The sequence below is a fragment of the Mirounga angustirostris genome, unplaced genomic scaffold, assembly GCF_029215605.1.
Source record: "Mirounga angustirostris isolate CCGP_5_RB_7025 unplaced genomic scaffold, mMirAng1.0.hap1 SCAF_3, whole genome shotgun sequence".
Taxonomy (NCBI): Eukaryota; Metazoa; Chordata; class Mammalia; order Carnivora; family Phocidae; genus Mirounga; species Mirounga angustirostris.
The window spans coordinates 157,086,576-157,108,988 of NW_026991711.1; the positions used below are offsets into that span (position 1 = coordinate 157,086,576).

Below are 22,413 nucleotides of genomic sequence, written 5' to 3' on the forward strand. Positions count from 1 at the left end.
TAACACATAAGCCTTAGTTGCTAGGGCTTTTAATTCAGAAGAAAGTAATATGCCAGAGAATATGCAGTGCTCTACTGGCCTCCTTCCTAAAGAAGCAATTTCCAGGCAGACAGAAGCCCAACAGAGAGAGGCAACCACAGCAGGCAATTTCCTACCACATTTTGTCAAGATGACTCAGTTTCCAGCCATTCTGCCCCTGCTGACCTGCCACCCTCCCTACTTTGCAAGGGCAGATAACCAAATTAACTTGGGTGGAAAACATAATGACTAGAACAAAACCTCCAGTTCTGATCAAATTAAATCACCGTAGTTTGCTTAGAAACTGTCAAAGCATAACATGAAGCTTGGAAAAATAATAATTACTTGAAAAATAATAATTACTTGTCAACTAATACACTTCCACTAACAGGCTCTACAACTCTATATTTTAAAAAGTGAATATATCACCGATACTCTGAGATTAATTTTACCTCACATGGAATTTGTAGTCATCCTGCAAATTCTGACTATAAATTTTCCCATAATTTCTCTTGATTCTGCTCTTCCATTTCAGAACAATCTATATGTGTGTTTCAGACCTATGCAACAAGACAACCTAAAGCAGAGCTGAAGTCTCTCTGTGAATCTGTTAATTCATACTTTCTTGGAGTGCAGGCAGACGCAATTTTCTTAAAAATAAATCCCTTCCTCTTTATGCCCTAACTTCTCTATTGTAAATAAAGACCCTGATTATGACGGGTAGGAAATATAATCATTGAGATAGTATCAATAAGAATTGCAAAGTACTCCCTCATAGAGAAAATAAACTTGACATTAGCAACACAAAATACTACTCCTAATAATAGTTCACTACCCCTAATAATTTGGACTTCACACAAAATTAACTGTTTCTCTATACATATAACTCTACTGACCTCAAGTGCAGAAGGAAGCATACACATACCCAAAATTACCCTGGTGGCACCCACTCATCAGACAATAAGGAAATAAGAAAAGTTTGGGGAAACATTTCCTAAATCTCCCGAAATCCTAACTATATCCTTTCTTTTAGTAAATGTTTCATTTTAGAATAGTTTTTTATTTACAGAAAAGTTGCAAAGATAATCTGGAGAATTCTTGTATACCTCATACCCAGTTTCCCACTTACTAACATCTTACATTAGTATAGTATATTAGTTATAGTTAAGTAACAGATACTGAGGTATTATTATTAACTAAAATGCATACTTTATTCAGATTTCCTTAGTTTTTACCTAATGTCCCTTTTCTATACCAGGATCTCATCCAAAATACCATATTTACATTTAATTGTTCTGTTTCCTTAGGCTTCTCCTGGCTGTGCCAGTTTCTCAGACTTTCCTTGTTTTTGACAACCCTGACAGTTTGAAGTTGTACCCGTAAGTTATCTTATAGGACATCCCTCCATTTGGATTTACCTGATGGTCTTCTCATGAATAGACTGATATTACGGGTTTGGGGGACAAAAACTGCAGAGATCAAGTGCCAGTTTCGTCACATCATATGAAGGTCCCATACTATTAGCATGATATATCACTGTTGATTTTAACCTTGATCACCTGGCTGAGTGTTTGTCAGGCATCTCCATTCTGGACTTACTTCTTTTTCCCCTTCCCAAACTGTGCTATTGGAAGAAAGTCATTATGTACAATCCACAGTTAAGGAGTGAGGATTTATGCTGAATTATTTGGAAATCTTCTGTACAAGAGACTGGTCAACTCTTTATTTATTTAATCACATATTTATATTAGTACAGATGTTTATTTTATACTTTGGGTTATTATACTCTAATCCTACTTCAATTATTTTGGTGCTCAGATAATTCCAGTTGGGAGATCTTTCAGTTGGCTCTTGAATTCCTCTGACATAGCCCCATCATTGTGGAAATTTTGAGCACTTCTCTACTTTCTGACACTACAAGATATTTCAAGCTCCATCTTGTATATTTCCTGCACCATCCTAGAATCAGCCATTTCCCCCAGGAGTCCTAGTTCCTTTTATTGAAGAATGATATTAGAAACCAAGATCTAGCCACTGGGTGTATATGTTTTTAAATACCCATTACTAGGGCTAGACATGAAGAACTTACAAACGGATACATTTTGTGAGCGTTAAAATTAATGAAGGGAAAGTGACAGAAAATTCCCAGCTCCACATTTATAGTTCCATAGAAAAATGTAGGTAGATTTTCACTTTGGATATTTATTACAATCCAGAAAGAAATGGCATGATCTAATTTTAATGCGATCGAATCAATGTCTTTGAGAAAGTGACAAAGTCTAAAATAACTTCTTAATTTTATGTTGTTTTGAGGTTTCTATTTTTCAGCAAGAGTGCTGTATTCTTTCAAAACAGCATTATGTATTCTCAATGCCTTAGTAGCAAAATGAAGTCTATAGCTAATAATCTCTATGTATGATATTGACATGATAAAGCCATAAGACCAGAAACTACTTGGCCTTACTACTCCAGCTTCAAAGGGCCTTACACAGAGGGGCTTGATTATGGTTGTTCCTGATGGCTGAGGTCACAATTCAAAGTGTCCCCCTTTTGTTTTCCCTCTGGGGTTATGGCGAGGAGACAGGTGATGGAAACAGGAAACACGTGGACATTGGTGGCAATCAGATAGAGGTATCAAGCCACACTCAGCCTAGGAAGAGATGCCATCAGTCCAGATCACAGGGCAACTACTTTAGGATGATCAAGCATGATAAGCATCTGCTCTATTCAAACTTAAGTACCAGGGCTTCCAAAGACTCTTGCTTACATCTCTGAGATCTCAACAAACCGTGGTCCAAAAAAGAAGGAAGGCAGCTGGAGTTCTGGGGGAGGAAAAGTATTCTCATCCAAATGAGACTGGTTATGTAAGGGAGTATTTGGAATTCCATGCACACCTATGATTAGGCTTAAAACATTTGCCTTCATTTTCAATTGTGCACCTGCATCTTAAGTCATCTAGCATAAGCTTAAGGTCCATTAGTGCACTTCAGTAATGAAAACAAGTCTCAGGCAAGCTTCTGCCCAGATTTTGTCACCTAGTATTGTTTTCCCATATAATATTTTACTTTAAGCTAGGCACAGCTGGGAGACTATAAACAGAATATGTGACAAGAGCAGGGGTTATCAGTCAGCTGGAATAGTGAAAAGATCCTTGGGCAGGAAAAAGTTCTGACAGACCAGAGTTCAACAGTTTTGCCTCTATCCAGTGCTGGTCCAAGAGCCCCGGATGAAAGGCCTAGATTTGAATCCTGACTTTACTGTTATCTAGTTCCACTCACACTTGCAAATTACTTTATACTTTGGAGCCTCCAAAGTAACCATATGTTGAATGGCTGACTTTGTTGGATATTACTCCTATGAATCTATAATCTAATATACTTTATTCCTAGGCAGGACTGAGAAGGGTAGCTTTAAAATGATCCAAAGGAACAGAGTCAAGAAGACAACCACAGTTCAGGCCATCATGTGGTACCTTTTAAATTCACTCTAGTGATGGCTGGGTTACGAAGAGGGTGCTGAGACTTGAAACTCAGACCTGAAATGAGGAAGGAGAAAGGGGTCTGGACAAGATGAGAGCTGTCACCTTCTGAAGTGTTATATAAGAACTGCTATGTTTATTTGGATGCAGTAAACAGTGTGTAGGAGTCTTCACTCCTTCATTTCTTAACCCTTATCTCTATGAGCATACTCATGGAAGAGTCATAGAAGGCCAGAGATGCTTGTTTAGGGCAGGTTATTATTTTGGTAGGTGTGTCGCTGTTTCCCCCGCCCACCCCCCCAAAAAAGAGAAAAACTGGCAACAGAGAAATAAGAACCCAGAGTTCAACAGTTTTGCCTCTATCCAGTGCCGGTCCAAGAGTCCTGGAATTACTGCTGTAGAAGCTTCCTGGTAGGAGAGCAGGATTCTAATTCGTGATTCCGAAACTGAGCTTATTTATTTAACAGGTGAAGCGCAATCTACTTACACCCAGTGCAGACAACACGATCACAGACGTTAGAATTCAATTCTTGTTTTTTTCCCTCAAGGCCCCACTTTTTCCCTTTAAGAAAGAGATGCAGAGAGAAGAAACCAAACCAACCTTCTGCTCTCAAAAATGATCTATAGTTACGAGTATTTACCGAAGAATTTCTCTGTCAAATGATTAAAAAACCAGAGAAAGACTTAAAAAAGAAAAAAAAAGAAAAAAAAAAAAAGCCGAGAGGTTTAAGTGTCTGAGAATGGCATTTCCTGCCAGCAGGGTTTCCTGTCTCAGGCAGCCACAGCGACCCTGTGGTGACACGTCCCCTCCGCAGCTGCAGCCGTGTTCCACACATCACTTCTCTGTTCTACTCACCCTTCCTCCCCGACAAATGTGACGTACAGCTTATTTCTCTGCAAGTCTTTTCTGGAGTAGCCCATGATCTGATTAAAAGCATCTTCTAGTAAGTGATCTCTTCTGATAATTAACCTGTCCATAAAAAGACAATGTGAAAAACAGATTATTTCCTAACCCTTATCTTTCTAGAACTGGGCACTTTTGATTCTCTCTTCATTTACCATAGTTAACTAGCAGAAAGGGGGAGTCACTTAATACATTGCTAGCTGTAATAATGCACATTTGTCTTGAACTCTTAACAGTAGAAGTAAAAATTACACAAGTGAATTGCTGGTAAGCAGAGCACTCCGCCCACAACATATAAAAACAACTCCTGAGTTCTTTCTGGATGGTCAAATCAATTTATCCCAGAAGGAAGATGATTATAAAACAATACAAACACAAAACTTTTGTTTAGTAAAGGAAGGACAACCCTATGAGGTAATGTTTTAAGCATGAATGCACCTAGACAAGGAATTCAATTACTAAGTATGCAGAGGGATGACTGTGAGAACCAGGAGAGGAAAAAAAAAACTCTCCATGTTCTCCAAAGCAGACATATTTATGCCTGTGTTTAATTTAATTTTTAAATTAAGTGAATCTCAGATTCCCCAAGTGACAGATACAAATGAATGATACTTGTGGCCAATTAATCTACTTGTGATGATGATAATGAAAGTCATCCTGAAGCAGATAAAATTTGCCTTTAGTTCAAATAGTCACGGAAAGGGAGATGATAGGGAGTCTGGACACAGGGAAGCCTGAGCTCAAGACCTTCTTTTTTGTTTGTTTGTTTTTAGTAGTCTCCATGCTAAGCATGGAGCTCAGTGTGGGGCTTGGACTCATGACCCTAAGATCAAGACCTGAGCTGAAATCAAGAGTTGGACGCTTAACCGACTGAGCCACCCAGGCGCCCCTCAAGACCTTCTTAAGTGAAGTGTGGGAAAGGCAAAGCTCAGAGAGGTAAGTTATTTGGTCAGGCTGATGTGTGTTGAAGGGTGAGGAAACTGGGACCTGTGAATATACTTGAGCCAGCCCTCTCTGTGGGGCAGTAAGCTGGGGAGCTGGGGGACGGCTCCTGGACCTCCTCTCAGACACCCAGCATCATGGCAGTGTGTCAGTGCAGACCCTTCCTCCTCTGCCCTCTCTCAGGGGGCACCGTGATCTCTGGTGGATACATGGGGCAGGGGTGGAGGCGGGGATGAAGGAAGGGTAGGTAAGTAGGAAGTGAAAATAATTCTAGGCCAAACAACATGATGATGTTTAAATTTAAAGGTGGGTAAAGAAAGGCAGAAACAACAGTCATGATATATTTCATTGGACAAGTGAAGCTTATTTCACAGAACAAAACAGAGCTGAGCAGTGTTCCTACACTCAGGTCAGGTCAGGAGACAGTGATGTGCAGGAGAAGACACTGTGCCAGCCTTTTATCTAATAAATACACTGTAAGTGAACAAAGAGGCACTTTTCAGGAGAAACAAATTAGCCTTTTATTTTGCCTATATTTTTACATGGAATGTGGTGTTTGTTTTAAAACCTTAAGCTAAATGGTACTTAATTCCAGGACCTTGTCTTAGATGACCCTGTAGCTGACACATGCCAAAATAATTACACCGACTAAAACAAAGGCTGTGATCCCAAATCACAATCAATTTCCTACATTCCCAACTGCATCTCATCCTTTCACCATCGCCCAATCCTGAGGTCTGTATCATTTTGACTTACTTCAATTTCCCTGGGCCTTGTCCGTATCCTTTAGTCTCTAACTTCCTGTAAAAGTTCCTTAGCTTGGCTTCAAAGTCTCGCTTGTAAGGGGCTGGAGCCCGGGCATTGGCACGCTGAGTACCTATGGCAAACCACAAAAAGAGAAGGGTCCGTGTTTGTGCAATGTCCCGAAGTTCATCCCATCACCATGACAAAATACTGCCAGGGGGCTGAGACCACAGTCAACAAGTGAAAGGAGGTAATTATTTCAGGGCCTTCACTTTTCACCTCCCCGAGTCGGAGGCTCTAACGGAGCTGAACCGAAGTCTTAAGATATTTCTGTGTGGCACTTTGGTGGAGAATAACAATCCTCTTTGCATAGTTACAATGGTGCCCGTGTGTGTCAAATATGTTTCCTTTTTCAGGCCAAACTAATATGAGTCAAACAGAGTTACTCATGTCTAATGGTAACTGTTCAGGGTGGAATATCTCTGCTTGAGGCTGAGATGGTATCATGGCAATTAGACAGGAAGTTACAATGTGAAAGTATGTGGTGTATAAAGCACAGTGGTGTAACAATCAGTTTCCAGGCTTTGCCCTATGAAAAATGTACAAAATGTCTTTTAGATATGCACCATAAGAATTATTTTAGACTTACAATCACATACATTTTATATTGCAGGGTAGGACAATCTTGATATAAACACAGAATTCAGACATAACTGTAGAGTCACATGTTTCCTGGCTGCGCAAAGAATAAATAATACTGCTATTTGTTGCACTCTTAATATGTGCCAAGTGCTAGGATCATCCACAGATAACCTAAAGATGTTTCATATGTCATCCAATGGTTTCATTAATAAAATGTAAAAGCAACACAGTTTGTTCCTCTTTCTGTAGAAAAGTCTAGCTTTGTACCACAAGGTGACTAACCAACAAACTGGGACAAAAAAAATTGATGATAAATATGGGAATCATACGCAGAGTGACGACAAAAACACTGGACCTTTCCACGAACTATTTTGCAACACAATGAAAGGAACCGGCAAAGAAAAACTGTGAAGTCTTGTGCATTACATACCATATAAGCTCATTAAATATTTCTTTAATGAGTCAACTAAGTGATTATTATTCATTGCTAACACTGTTAGGTTCAGCAAATATGCCCAAAATGAGTAAGGTGGGACTGCTGAAGTAGATATGTTGGTTAGGAAGACAGAAATAAAACATCAAACAATTAGATAATAATTAAGTCCTAAACCAGGTGGTGAACAAACTATAAAGCATAGGGGACAAAACTATATAGCCTTGGGGCTGTACCCAGCCCTAATGACCTATTTTGCTTGGCATATAATTGTTTTTAAAGATTTTAAATTAACTTCCAACATTTAAAAATTAGGAGATTTCAAGTAAAAAACAAAACAAAACAGATTTTCATTCCCTTTGATGGCTGCATAATATTCCATTGTATATATATATACCACATCTTCTTTCTCCATTCATCCCTGTCGATGGACATCTTGGCTCTTTCCACAGTTTGGCTATTGTGGACATTGCTGCTATAAACAGCCATTTGCAACGACCTGGATGGAACTGGAGGGTATTATGCTTAGCAAAATAAGTCAATCAAAGAAAGACATGTATCATATGACCTCACTGATATGAGGAATTCTTAATCTCAGGAAACAAACTGAGGGTTGCTGGAGTGGTGGGGGGTGGGAGGGATGGGGTGGCTGGGTGATAGACATTGGGGAGGGTATGTGCTATGTGAGCACTGTGAATTGTGAAAGACTGTTGAATCACAGACCTGTACCTCTGAAACAAATAATACATTATATGTTAAAAAAAAAAAAAAAAAAAAAAAAGAATATAGCAGGAAGGGAGAAATGAAGGGGGGGAAATTGGAGGGGGAGATGAACCATGAGACTATGGACTCTGAGAAACAAACTGAGGGTTCTAGGGGGGATGGGTTAGCCTGGTGATGGGTATTAAAGAGGGTATGTACTGCATGGAGCACTGGGTGTTATGCACAAACAATGAATCATGGAACACTACATCAAAAACTAATGATGTAATGTATGGTGATTAACATAATATAATAAAATAAAATTTAAAAAAATCCAAAAAAAAAAAAAAAACCCAACCAAAACAGATTTTCTTTTGAAAATTCCTTGAGAATTCTTACAACAACTGGCTTGCATCTTCCTTGGGGCCACAGTGGGGCAGCTGATCCATTAAATGAAGCATGTGCCACAACCACTCAATGATACTGACTGCCTGGCCCCCCTCGGTCTTTGCATTTGGGATCAGCGTTCCAGAAAAGTAATGGCAAGTGAGGAAAGTAGAGATCAAGATGGAAAGGCCATCAGGAGAAGGCTTTATTGGGGCCAGGCCTTGTAAACAGAGGAGAATCTATATTCTGTGCTGGGCCAGGGCAGCAAGAGCTGGGAGAAGCACTGCATGCGTGTTTGGAAGGCACCAAGGAGACTAACCTAGAGCACAGGGCAGTGCTGGGGAGTCACTGGGAAATTTAATCAGATGGTTGGAACCAAATTATGTGAGGAATTTTTCAAAAACCTAGCTGAGGAGTTTGGGCATAGTGCAGTGAACAGTGGGAAGACTTTGGAGGTTCCTGAGCTAGGGAGTAACAAACACATGGTGTTTTTTTAAAGCAAGGGTTTTCAGAGTGTGTTGGGCGGATTCAGGGTGGGTAGGAGGGGAAGCGTCTTGAGGGAGGGGACCTGGGCAGGAGTCCTTGCAGCCCTAACATGTACAGTGTGAAATAAGAATTGCCTACAGATAATAAGTAAGGAAGAGACACAGGCAGCTCTAATTGTAACATCAAGCTTTTAGACAGTAACCGTAACTGTCCTCTGTGAAGCGCCTGCTATGCATACGGAACCACGCACTCTCCAGGGAGGATCTCGGGAAATCCTCACACGTTCACGAAGCAGGCATTATTATCACCAGCAACATCGCCACTTCGTAACTAAGGAAACTGAAGTCAGATGCCAGTGAATGGTAGCTTTGGGATTTGAGCCAGGTCTATCTGACACTTCAAGCAGTGTGGGAAACGCTGGTGGACAGGAGCGTGTGAAGCTTTATGCAGATTGTGCTGGAGACAAGAGCTGTTCAGGTGGATATCCGCCATTGGCACCTGAACACACAGTCCTGGAGTTCCGGCGAGAGATGAGGGCCACACCTGTGCATTAAATGAGTTAGTGTAGTAGGGTGCTTTGTGAGGTGCCCTTGAATAAGTGTTAGCTGTTACTGATATTATCTGCAGAGAGGTGAATACTAAAGACATGGGGAACTGTGTTGGGGTGTTAAGAATGGATTTTAATAAAATTGGCTACCAACCAATGATACGTCCAGAGGTCTGTTTGCATGTTTATGAATCTTTTACCCAAGGATCTAAGATCTATGTCACAAAGTAAACAAATAAACTTGATCTTAAAAGCTCTAGGATACAGAAGAGCCCTTAATGTGGTGGTTTTCAATCCTGACTGCACATTGTAATCACTTAAGAAGCTTTAAAAAATCCCAATGTTCAGGCCACACCCAAGACATATTACATCAGAATCTGTGGGGTGGGACCCAGGCATAAGTGTTTTATGCAGCTCTCCAGATGAATCCAATTTGCAGCCAAGGTTGAGAACCGTTATCCCCTACAGGAAGGTCAAAAGTAACCAATGAAACATCTGGGGAGCATCTAGAGACCAACACAGAGGCAATGCTTCCTGTGTATTTGAAAGGCATCATTTGCAACATGAAGGACTGTGATCTCTCTGAGCACAAGGCTGCACTCTTGATGGCTAAGCGACAGGGGGGCGTAGCACAGGTCCACTCAGGGGTGGCAGAATAAGGTTGTTGGTGCTGCAGCTTGAGAAACTGTAAGTTAGTAAACCTAGACAGCTCAGAAAGCAGCCATCATGAATCAGCTTTCAAGAGCGTGATCATTAATAGGGAAGAGGAAAAACAAAAACAAAAGACTGAACGAAAATCTTTTAGGACTCAAAAGAAACATGATTCTAAAGTTGATTGCTTAAAAAAAAAAGCACATATACTATTGCTGTATAATTTGAGACATTTAAAAGGATGTGCGAGGGGCCCCTGGGTGGCTTAGTCGTTAAGCGTCTGCCTTCGGCTCGGGTCATGATCCCAGGGTTCTGGGACCGAGGCCCGCATCGGGCTCCCTGCTCGGCGGGAAGCCTGCTTCTCCTTCTCCCACTCCCCCTGCTTGTGTTCCCTCTCTCACTGTCTTTCTCTGTCAAATAAATAAATAAAATCTTTAAATAAATAAATAAAAGGATGTGGGAAATGCCATAATGCATTCCCTCATTATCAAAATGGACACTTAATAAAAATTAGTTCTGACTCCATTTATGCTCTAGATAAAGAGATTCAATTACAGAAACTCTGGAGACAGAAATTGTTAAATGCAAAAATTCTTTTGCCAATAGTTCTATTATGAAAAAAATCATTTACACATTACTTCATGGTTTAAAAATTACAATAAATTATGCTCTTGGCCCTTGTCAAGTTCTTAATGCAAGTCAGGTGTCCTGCCAAGAAATTCCAGGGCAGGAATGATGTTACTTCCACTTTAGAAATAAAAAAATGATCTTGGAAGATTGAGCTAATAGAATCATATGGGAACCGTAACTGTAAGTAAAGTTCTAGGATACAATACTCCTATAGAGAGAGTAACTTTATGGTCTTTATGGTCTTAAAAAAAGGAAGTCAGATACAAAACGGTCAATGTTACATTTAGGAAGTGATCAAATAAATGGCTGACTTCAAGAGTAGTCGGCATTATTTGCAACGACGTGGATGGAACTGGAGGGTATTATGTTGAGTGAAATAAGTCAAACAGAGAAAGACATGTATCATATGATCTCACTGATATGAGGAATTCTTAATTGCAGGAAACAAACTGAGGGTTGCTGGAGTGGGGGGTGGGGTGGGAGGGATGGGGTGACTGGGCGATAGACACTGGGGAGGGTATGTGCTCTGGTAAGCGCTGTGAATTGTGCAAGACTATTGAATCTCAGATCTGTACCTCTGAAACAAATAATGCAATATATGTTAGGAAAAAAAAAAAGAAGAAGAAGAAGGTAGCGGGAGGGGAAGAATGAAGCGGGGGAAATCGGAGGGGTAGACGAACCATGAGAGATGATGGACTCTGAAAAACAAACTGAGGGTTCTAGAGGGGAGGGGGGTGGGAGGATGGGTTAGCCTGGTGGTGGGTATTGAGGAGGGCACATTCTGCATGGAGCACTGGGTGTTATGCACAAACAATGAATCATGGAACACTTCATCTAAAACTAATGATGTAATGTATGGGGATTAACATAAGAATAAAAAAAAAAGAGTAGTCGGCATTATGTTAATTATTTGCAGGAAAAAATTCAGTAACAGATATTAGGGTTTTTCCTTCATCATTGCTAGGCAGACCTGAAGTACGATAATAGTAGGATACTATTTCCATTTATCATTATGAAATTGCATATTCATATACAAACTAAAGCATTCTACCTGACAGAATACTTCAGGGGATAGGAGAAATATTCTGGCATCAAATCACAAGGAAGTCTGGGTGTTTTGGATCCCAGGTGTGCCACCAGGATCTTAGATGGCTTTGGTGACTGGTGCTCACTCTGCACTGGATGGGACAAAGCTTGGCCTAATCTAGCATGGCTCTGGCCTCGGTACTGGGATGGCTCAGAAGCCCACTTCTTTCCTGGTTCACTTTCTAAAAAAAGTCTCTATGACTTTTTAAAAAATTTATTATTATATTTTTTACAATTCCCTGTTAGTGCATGAGAACAAACCATCAAGCATTAAAGTAATTTCTGAAAGACTCCATCTTCTGGAACATAGCTCAATAATGAAAATTAAGGGGAAAAAAAACACCTCCAAAATGGCTGCCCCAAAGCACAAACATCAAAGTTCTCGCATTTTTGCTTTATTCTCCAAGAGTAGTGAAAGGCCCTAGGTCACTGCTTTGAGCTTGCTGATGCTTTCATTTACACAGTATTTTTATTTTTTTAAAGCTTTTATTTATTTATTTGACAGAGAGAAAGAGAGAGAGAGAGAGCATGAACAAGGGGAGGGGCAGAGGAAGAGGGAGAAACAGGCTTCTCGCTGAGCAAGGAGCCTGATGGGAGACTCGATCCCAGGACCCCGAGATCATGACCTGAGCCAAAGGCAGACACTTAACCAAATGAGACACCTAGGCACCCCTCATATACACACTATTTTTAAAAACCAATTTAATAAGCTGATTTTTTAGACCTTGCAAATCAGAAGAAATACATTAAAAGGGGAAACTGAAAGCCATGCCAGTGACAGGCATTCTCAGACAGCATTAGGGGTGGGAGTCAAGGGAGACGAACAACAACAATAAAATTAAAAAAACACCTGTATAGGGGCGCCTGGGTGGCTCAGTTGGTTAAGCGACTGCCTTTGGCTCAGGTCATGATCCTGGAGTCCCGGGATCGAGTCCCGCATCGGGCTCCCTGCTCAGCGGGGAGTCTGCTTCTCCCTCTGACCCTCCCCCCTCTCATGTGCTCTCTCTCATTCTCTCTCTCTCAAATAAATAAATAAAATCTTTAAAAAAAAAAAAAAAACACCTGTATATTGTGACAGAGACACATTTGGCTTTCTTTCAGTCTCTGGAATCACAACTTCCCCGTCTCCACTCACCCAGGGACCATCCTTCATTTGCACTGTTTGGTTCGTAGTTCATCTTTGTGGGGCTGAGCAAAGAGAAGAGAAGGAACACTTTTTCTAAAAACAAGTACAGTTGACCCTTGAACAACATGGTTTGAACTGCATGGGTCCACTTATATGTGGATTTTTTAATAATATAGTACAGAACTGTAGTATTTTCTCTTCCTTATGATTTTCTTAACATTTTCTTTTCTCTAGCTTACTTTGTTGTAAGAGTGCAGTATATAATACATGTAACATACAAAAATGTGCTAATTGACTGTTTATGTTATGGGTAAGTTTCCTGGGAACAGTAGGCTATTAGTGGTTAAGTTTTGGGGAAGTCAAAAGTTATCTGCAGGTTTTTTACCTCACAGGGGGGTCGGCGCCCTTAGCCCCCACAATGTTCAAGGGTCAACTGCATAAAGCTACTTCAGGGACTGTGGGCAAGATGGGGGAAGGGTAGGAAGAAGGGAGGAAAGGAGAGAGAGAAAGACAAAAGAGCAGGAGATGAGAAAAGCAGCAGCCAAGATGCTGACTTTCATGGGAGAGGGAGGAAAAGAGGGCCCTAAGGGGTCTCACTGTGTGGTGGGAGAAATAATTCCCTCTCATATCCCATGCCCTCAAGACAACCTTCCGCAAAGAACCACATGGCTCTTCAGTGCTCTCTGGTTTGTTTAATTCTGTTCAGTGTGACCTGGTGCCCACCTAGCTTCCAGATAGTCCAGTTTTAGTCAAGTAATAACAGCTCTGTATGATGATTCCCCCCAAACCATGAAATATCTTAAATGCACTGTGTATAGGGAAGCAGGGAGAAATATAATGTATTTGTGAAAGAGATTCAGTAAATGGTGGGTTAAATTCTCTGACACTTAGTCATCGCTTTGGTTACATGGAAAATTCACATTAAGTGAGCACATCTCCAATAATATTAGATAAATTAGGTGTTACGGCATTTAAATTCCTAGAAATGTGGAGTTACAAAAGGTCCTTAAATAAACTTCTGGGTCCCATATTTGGCATAAGAACTATATGGTGTTTGGAAAGAGTTTTCCCTTCTGGCATAGCTAAGGTCAGGATTGGCATTATAATGGTCCTAGAAAAATAAACCTTTACATTCCAAAATTTTGACCAATTTTAGGTGAGCACTCTAACAGCTGCAAAAAGCAAGTCAAAGTTTCCAAAGCCCCTCTCTCCTCTGCACTTGAAAAGACATGTAAATGTGCTCAAATAAGGAAAAGTATGGAAAGTTTACCAGATCCCGAGGAATTCTGAAAGATCATTCAAATTTGTTATTGTCATAATTTTCACAATATTATGCTCATACCACTAAAAGGGATGAAATTCTGGTCACAAGAAGGAGGAACAGACCACTTTAAAACATCCGAAATGTTTTTCACAAAAAAGCTTCAGGAAAGTGGTAGAAGGAGATGCTTTTTACTCAAAGAATCAGAAGATTACTCCACAGGGTAAATGAGTCTAGCTAGTCTTGGCCTTGTAAGATCATGTGGAATTAGTTACAGTAACTTACATCGATATCAGGCAGTTCATCCCAATTTCAAGATCAAATAGAGCCCCCTAAAACTGAATAGGCCAAAAATACAGCGATGTTTCTCCCTGTAAATTAAAGTCACCACAAACACTGCTAGCAATTTTGGGTTCTACATCTCTTTGGAAAATGTTGGACTCTAAATGTGCTTCCAGAATGCATTTTACTACCACCATGGATTACTCATGTACATTTGTGATGTTAAATGATTAGTCACCATTTAGAATGTTCATATAGTCTCAAAGAATGTTTAGCCAGTCTCCAAGAGCACATGCCTTTGTAGGGCTCAGAAAGGGGCAGAATCTGTTGATCTACCCTTTTCTTGGGGAGGATGGGCTGCAGAAAAGCCCCGGGAAGGAGAGCCTTGATTGAAATGAGCAATAACCCACACAGCTTCATTTCTTTAACCACAAAGCATCAGGTAAAGGGATAACCCATTTGAACTTCATCATAGGATCTAAGATAAAGACCAGTCAGAATGATTAAATACCTAGGCAGAAAGCTCTGCAAATGAGGGAGAAATGAATTCATATTTTCTGGTTATTAATGGTTTAAACATTGACAAACTATACTTCTCAGGATCGGATTTCCAGAAAGAAAGAAAAAAGGGATAAATTAACATTTATTGGAGGCTTGTTGTGTTGCAGGCACCAGGCAAGGTGTTCTCCTCCGAGTATCCAAGGGAGGTGATTGCTATTATTCCCATTTTACAGAAAATCACATTCAAGTTCAGGGAAGGAAGTAAACTGCCCAAAGTCACACATAGTTGGTAAAGACGGAGGCCAGCTCTGAATTCCACCAATTTTCCCCCTACATCTTGAAACTTACCTGAAGTGTCATATACTTATTTCTTCTCATCCTGGATCAACAAAATATGTGTCCCTACTTTGTTCCAAAGTTGACCTTCACTTTTGTCTCCAGGGTCCTGCTTTCCCATGGGTCTGTGGTAGGAATGCGGCTTCAACACACTAGTTTCCTTCCACCCACATCTTCTGACCTCTGTACACACACACATGCTCAATTTTCCCATCCTGAACCTCTTCCTTAACTCATCTTCTCCTTCTAAATACTGCCCTAGTTTCCTTTCTTTTCATCCCCATACTTCATAAAAAGAATATTCTACACTCCTGGCTTCTACTTTACATCCTATATCATTCTGCAACTGGTCATATTCCAGTTTATAACCTCTTATCTCATAGAAACTTCTCTGAAAAAGGCCATTTGTAACTTCATGATTTTCAAATCCAGTGGCCTCTTCTCAGGAGTCATCCTTCTTGAATGCTTTGGAGATTTGGCCCACTCTCTACTCCTTGAAACCTGGCTTCCCTGAAAAGACTTTCCTAATTCTCTTCCAAAATCCACTGGCTCTCTTTGTTTCATTTCCTCCTCCATCTCAGCCCATCCCTTAAATACTGGAATTCCTCATGTTACCATCCTCTGTTTTCTCTTCTTTCCATGGGCTTGTCCTCCTTGGTTCCTCCAATCTACCCTGGGTTTCAGCTGCCACCAGCATACATATACGCCGAGCCACCAGCCTCTTCTGAGCTCCGTGATTGTCTTTTCCAGTTGTTTTTTGTATCTCGAAGTGGATGGCTCAGAGATTCCTCAACAAACCATGTCCAAAACTAAACTCATCCAACCCCTCCTTTCCAGTCTAGTCTTTTTCTTTCCCTGGTAAATGGTGTTGCCATCTCCCTAGTAGTCTAGGTGTTGGGGACCTCAGAATCTGCCTTGACCTCAGAATCTTCCTTCCTGGACTCAAAAGTTCTGTGTCTCTATGTCCTACGTATCCTTTGAACTAATTCCCGTTGCTCCAACACCTCTAGTCCAGCCCTTTAGCAGGTCACCTGTGTTAATGCAACAGCCTCCCAAGTGGTTTCTCTGATTCCATTATCTCGTCTTCTAATCCATCCTCCATATTGCCACCAAACTGTTCTTTGTAAAACAGGGTATTCTTCTGTTTGTAAATTTTCAGTGGCTCCATATGGACTACAGAGTAAGGCTTCAATGGCCAACCAGTCCTAGCCTATCTTTCCAACCTGAGCTTTGAGAACTTGCTCTTACTTGTAGCTGTTAATTGGCTCTAAACTTCTTTCATGCTTCTGAGGCCTAGGTTATGCTACTCATTCACCTAGAACACCCTTCTTCCTTTGGCCCACCTTCATCATCCTTCAAGGCTCCCTCCATATCTGTTATCTTTATCTTTCCCCAAACACCCACTGCCAGTCCTGAAGGAAGAACTGTTCCCATATCAGTGTTCCCATACCTCTCTTTATAGAACTAACCACAAGGCTTAATAGAGTCATTTGTTGACTCATTGCCCCACCATGAATCCTTCAAAGGCAGAGACTGCATTATTCATCTTTGTAGCACTGGAGTCTAATTCAGTGCTTGGATCATACTTGGATGCTCAATAAATCTGTGTTAAAAGAACAAATTAATAGACCTTTTCCTGTTCGTGGTATTCAATTAGGCTTTAGCTTCATTATCATAGGATTTGTGAAAACATGTCATATATCAAAGACTATAGAGCAGCTTTTCATGACACATATGGAGCTTGGATTTCTATTAAAATAGTTTTAAATTCTGATAGCTATTAAAGTGTAAACAATACATTGCCTATAATAAAAATAAATAGAGCTGATGTTCTGTCAACATTATAACTACTTTCCTTTTAAAAAAATTCATTTTCTATCATTCATTCATCCATCCATCCATCCACTCACTCCTTCATTCATACCATACTTCTTTCAAAAAGAATTTGAACTTAAATATTTTAGTTTGTTTTATCTATCAACATGTTCTATCTGCCCAAGTGTCTCTAGTCTTCCTATCTAATGCAGTTAGTCATTACTGCAGGAAAAACCTATCTAAGTCCATTAAACTAATTTTAATTCTGTATTATTTCTTGAAAGTAGACATTTATTTTTATTTGAATCAGTCTCCTAACCAGAACTTTTTCAATCCAAAAGCTAACATAGTATTTTGTGTCCTAATATTTTCCAAGATATATTAGGCAGTACATAACATAATGAAAAGTAAATCTGTATTTGAGTATATCATACTGCTAACATTTATCCTCTTATTCTGGAATGTCATTATCTTCCTGTCAAAATGAATTGCCATGGGAACAAGCCAATTTTAAGAGACACAAAATGCCACAGAATATGTACCCATGCTCACACTAAAGATAAACCCAAAGTATTTCCTTACCATCCTTTATGAAGAACAGAATGTCTGGTTTTAGGGTATGCTTCTCAGAGGATTCACTGTGCACAGCAGGTGGACTTACCCGGCGAGTTCTGGGGAGAGGACACGGGGGAGCCACGGGGGGACTGACAGTAGCTGGGGTGAAGTAAGGCATGTGGAGGCACATAAGACATTATCTCTTCTTCAAATAAACTGGGGAAAGACAAGAAACAAAATGTATACTTTAGCCAAAGTGGTGGGGAAAAGTCTTGCTTCCAAATGAGTAAGACCATCAGTTTCTCACTCTGGGTCCAGTTCATATCCCAAAGGGAGCACTCGTCCCCTCTCTCCTGTAGCTAATTCTTGGGACAAACAGCTTTTATGGAACCCGTGGTTCTGTGCCTGTTTTCCTACCAACTTTGGGTAACACGATTACTATTTTGCCACTTTAATATGTGAGTTTGAATTTACATGTTTTCTTGAACATAGTACCTGGGTTTTTAGCATTGAGAATAAGATTCAAACACAACACACAATACTTACTGAGGACCCATAATAGAGACACAAAGTATGTTCTTTATCTTCATTCTAAGAAATATATGACAGTTTTCTCAATATGCAAAGAGTTTAGGATTTAAGTGGAGAATTAAAAGCAAAATAAAACAAAACACCTCCTAAATAATTACAACTGCTCGTAGTTAGCTCCCTTGTTTACTCTGGCTTTATAATTTTTTAAATGCGAGGATTTTTATCTCAGATTATTCATATTCAATCCAGTGTCTTTGTTCTTCTCCATACTGAAATTTCTCTTTCTAGGACTCTCCTAAAAGCTAATAACCAGGGATGTGAGATCTTAGAATCTCAGACTTTTCATTAAATATAATGGTAAAAGTACTATTGATTGCACTAAGCTCTTGACACTTGACAAGACACTTGACAAATATTTGACAAAGATTTGAAACAACAATAAAAGTAAGAGGACTTGTGTTTTTTAATTAAGAGGTAGAAGTAGGTTTTCTTCAAACTTGGCCAAATCTAGAAACCTGTTAGAAAACATTCAGAAAAAAGTGGCAACAGTTCATTCTTGCAGAGATTAAGAAAAGGACTCCTAAGCACTGGTTCTCAACTGAGGCAATTTTGCCCCTTCCCACACCATTTGGGGACTTTGGAGAACGTCTGAGGACATTTTTGGTTGTCATAATTGGGAGGGTATGCTTTTGGCATCTAGTAGGTAGAAGCCACGAGGCTGATACATCTTACAATGCACAGAAGAGCTCCCTGCAACAAACATGTATTCAGCCCAAAATGTCAGTACTTTCAAAGCTATCTCTTTTGACAAATATTTATTTATTTCCCAACTTTGTGCTTTTATCAACAATGTGCAATGAAGATCCTATATATATTGCCTTGTGCACAGGCAAAAGAGTTTTAGTATAAATATGGTATATATCTAAAAGCAGAAGTGCTCAGTCATAACACATATGCCTTTTCAACTATACAAGATATTGTCAAATTGTACTCTGAAAAGTTTGTAGAAATTGCAATCCCACTAAGTCCAGACAGTATGAGAGTCCTTATTTCTCATTTGATATTATCAGACTTTTTGATTTTTTCAAATCTGATACTATGAAATACTGTCTCATTATTGTAAATTGCATTTTATGATTGCTAGCCATAAGTTTACTGACTATTCTTACTTCAATTTCTATGAAATGCCTTTTTATACCCTTTATCCATTTTTTCTTTTGGGTTCTTTTCTTCTGAATTGATGTAAAGGCATTCTCTGTATATTCACAATATCTTTGTTTTATGTGTTATGAATATATTCTTCCAGTTTGTTACCTTTATGCTTTTATATGTGGTATCTTTCATTATATAAATTTTAAAATTCTAACATTAGCCAAATATATCAATCATTTCATATATGAGCTCTGACAGATGTACATTTTTTTTTACAGGAGTTCAGTTAGTGAAAGAATATATGAAATAGAATAATCAATAACAAATGTAACAAAGTCATTTAAAAATTCTTGAGTTTTATAATAGCTATTTTGGAGAATAATCTCACATTGGCTTATTTTGAATTGAATAATTTCCTAGAGCTGTGGCATCTTGATATTTCAGCTTGCTGATAATCAAGTCCATTTGTACAAAGAGTGATTTTCCTTTTTAAAAAATAGGGGCACCTGGGTGGCTCAGTCATTTAAGCACCTGACTCCTGGTTTTGGCTCAGGTCATGATCTCAGGTTCCTAAGATCGAGCCCCACATCAGGCTCAGCGCTCAGCAGAGTCTGCTTGTCCTTCTCCTTCTGCTTTTCCTGCCCCCGCCCCGTGCTCTCCCTCTCTCTCTCTCTCATAAGTAAATAAAATCTAAAAAAAAAAAAAAGAAATAGACAAAGTATAAAAATAGATACAAAGTCTTTCACTATGTATGCAACTAGTTCATTGCTTGAGTTTATAGTCACTGATTCAAATGACTCAAACTCCAAAGTAAAATAAAAAATAAAGAACTGAGGACATCTGAAAATGTTTCAATAACTATTAAACATTATTAAGCATCCACATGTAATACATTGTGTCACCATGTACAATTATTAAATTTAATACATTTGATCATCTAAATAAAATAAGTCTAGAACTTAATAACATCATTTGCATGTAATAATTATAGAACTATTATATAATAAATGAATTTCTCACACTTCTCCAAAGGCCCATTAACTTCAGAGAACACGCTTTTTCCCCAAATGGGGGAAAATGTAGCCTTGTTCTTTATATGTATATATATATATGTATGTGTGTGTGTGTATATATACATACATATATACATACTTAAAACTGATATATATATCAGTTCTCAAATATTTTCAAATTCAACCACATAACACATAGAAACTCATGCAAACTGCAGTGTTTACCAAAGTACAAATATTCTAAGCTATACTGTAACTTAAAATATTTAGGACTATACCATCTAAAGATTATTTAACTAAGAATAGGTGATTGATAATCATGATTTCTATTTTGTAATCATTTTGTTTTTATTAATTCCAAATGCAGAATTCTTCAGTTTAAATGAAAAACATTAGATTTCTAGAATGAAGCAAAAGAGTCCTATCCTAGCCAGAATTTTATAAACAAAACTATTTTATTACCAACCAAACTATGGTAGAAACATCATATTACATATTAATTGACCAATAGTCTTCCTGACCATGTAGCACACTATATTCTGTTTTCAGGACTTGTTCAGTTCAACATAGTCATAGGTCACCCCTTAGACTGAGAAGTGACCCCTGCCTCCCAACAGGTCTTGTTCAGAATCAGGTGAAGCAAGGTCTCTGTGGGAACTGATTATATTCCTTTGAATTATGCTCCAATTATCCAGTAAAGGAAGATAATTTTTTAACTTCAGTTTTACAAGTATGGCAACTATCATGTAGGCAGTTAGAAATGGTTAGGGTCAAGTTCATCATGAATATCATGAATGAGATTGTTAGCACTCTGGGATAAATAAAACATTGTGTGGTCTGGTTCAGCATGACTTTGCCTTTAATTCTTTGGAGGTTACAGGGGTGGGTGTCCCAACTACTGGGTAGAGCAAAGCATTATTTTATTCTGGCCTCCTACATTTGAAGGATGATATTAAAAATGAAAAATCTTTTGAAAACTTGTCAGTTTCCTTTCTAAATTACTCTAAGATTTAAAACCAAAGCTGACCTAACCATCAGGAAAGAAAATATAACTGGCCAATTTTATGAAGGGCTGTCAAGTTGGCAATGAGTACCAGTGATCAAATTTCAACTTTCTGATCTAATTTCCCAAACCTAAACTCTCAAAATCATTTTAAAAAATCATGTCAAATCACCAAAAAAAAAAAAGACAAAGCACATTTGGAGGAAAGAATTTGAAAGAAAATATAAATATGATCTCTCTTTTACTCCTGTATACCCTTGTGTAAGCCCTGTATACCCTTGTGTTCCATTTTGTGAGTAGAACATTCTATCCATTGGCCTCTACTAACCTTTCCCTTCTCCAATACCACCTCATTTATCACCAGGATAAAAAAAAAAAATCAAACAGATCTCAGAATAAGAAATGCAATCTGAAATGAATTATCACTAAACCAGCATCCTACATCTTCCAATGAGTATTCCACAAGTCTTTAAGAATAATGGAGACATAGGTTACTAATACTGGCATCGTATTTTCTAAAACGCTCCATGATATCTGACGACAGAGGACTTTCTACTTCAAAAACTGGTGTTCCATACCTCAGCAACATAACAAGGTCTGCATCACTTGAAAGACGCACCAATCCTGGGGTCCCTTCAGTTCGGATAAATTGGATCTTCTCCCTATTCAAGCAAAGAAACAGCTCAGAATATATGTGGTAGACTTTTGAAACATAACTCATGGTTATGGTGTATGCCTTAGGCACCATTTTTAAAAACACTGAAAAACAACTTGGTCTCTGCTTTGAGGTAAAGCCTGTTGTGGGCTTGAATCTAAGCAACTACTTAGGTCATTCAGACTGATTCCCTGTTATTCCAAAAAGTGAGTGTATAAGGATAGTCATCTATTTTCCTGGGGGCATACCTCTAAATTATGTGTGATGAGCATATTCCTACTTGGAGGCAGACAGTATCTATTCAATACATATCCAATATAAAGGCATATGGCTCTTTGAAATAATTGAAACACTTTTAGTTACTACAGTTGGTAGAACAGATTATGTGTATACCTGTGCAAATGTATATATACTTATTTGTACACATTTCAAACACAACAATGTGAGCAATTTCTACCATCATTTTACTATAGATATATGTAAGAACACCAGGTTTTTCTTTTTGTTTGATGAGTCATCATCATGCTGCTATT

The 22,413-nt window shown here is 38.9% G+C and overlaps 1 protein-coding gene across 12 annotated transcripts in view; it reads right to left on the reverse strand.

Moving 5' to 3' along the window:
• The window catches only part of HECW2 (HECT, C2 and WW domain containing E3 ubiquitin protein ligase 2), a 363,868-nt gene that overhangs the window by 38,815 nt on the left and 302,640 nt on the right, over window positions 1-22,413 (reverse strand). For all 12 annotated transcript variants that reach the window (XM_064586855.1, XM_064586854.1, XM_064586849.1 and 9 more), the window contains 4 exons: window positions 21,804-21,887; window positions 17,633-17,742; window positions 6,099-6,219; window positions 4,353-4,466 (listed from right to left, as the gene is read on the reverse strand). In XM_064586855.1, coding sequence (XP_064442925.1) covers window positions 4,353-4,466; window positions 6,099-6,219; window positions 17,633-17,742; window positions 21,804-21,887 — 429 coding nt within the window. The remainder of the gene's footprint in view (window positions 1-4,352; window positions 4,467-6,098; window positions 6,220-17,632; window positions 17,743-21,803; window positions 21,888-22,413) is intronic.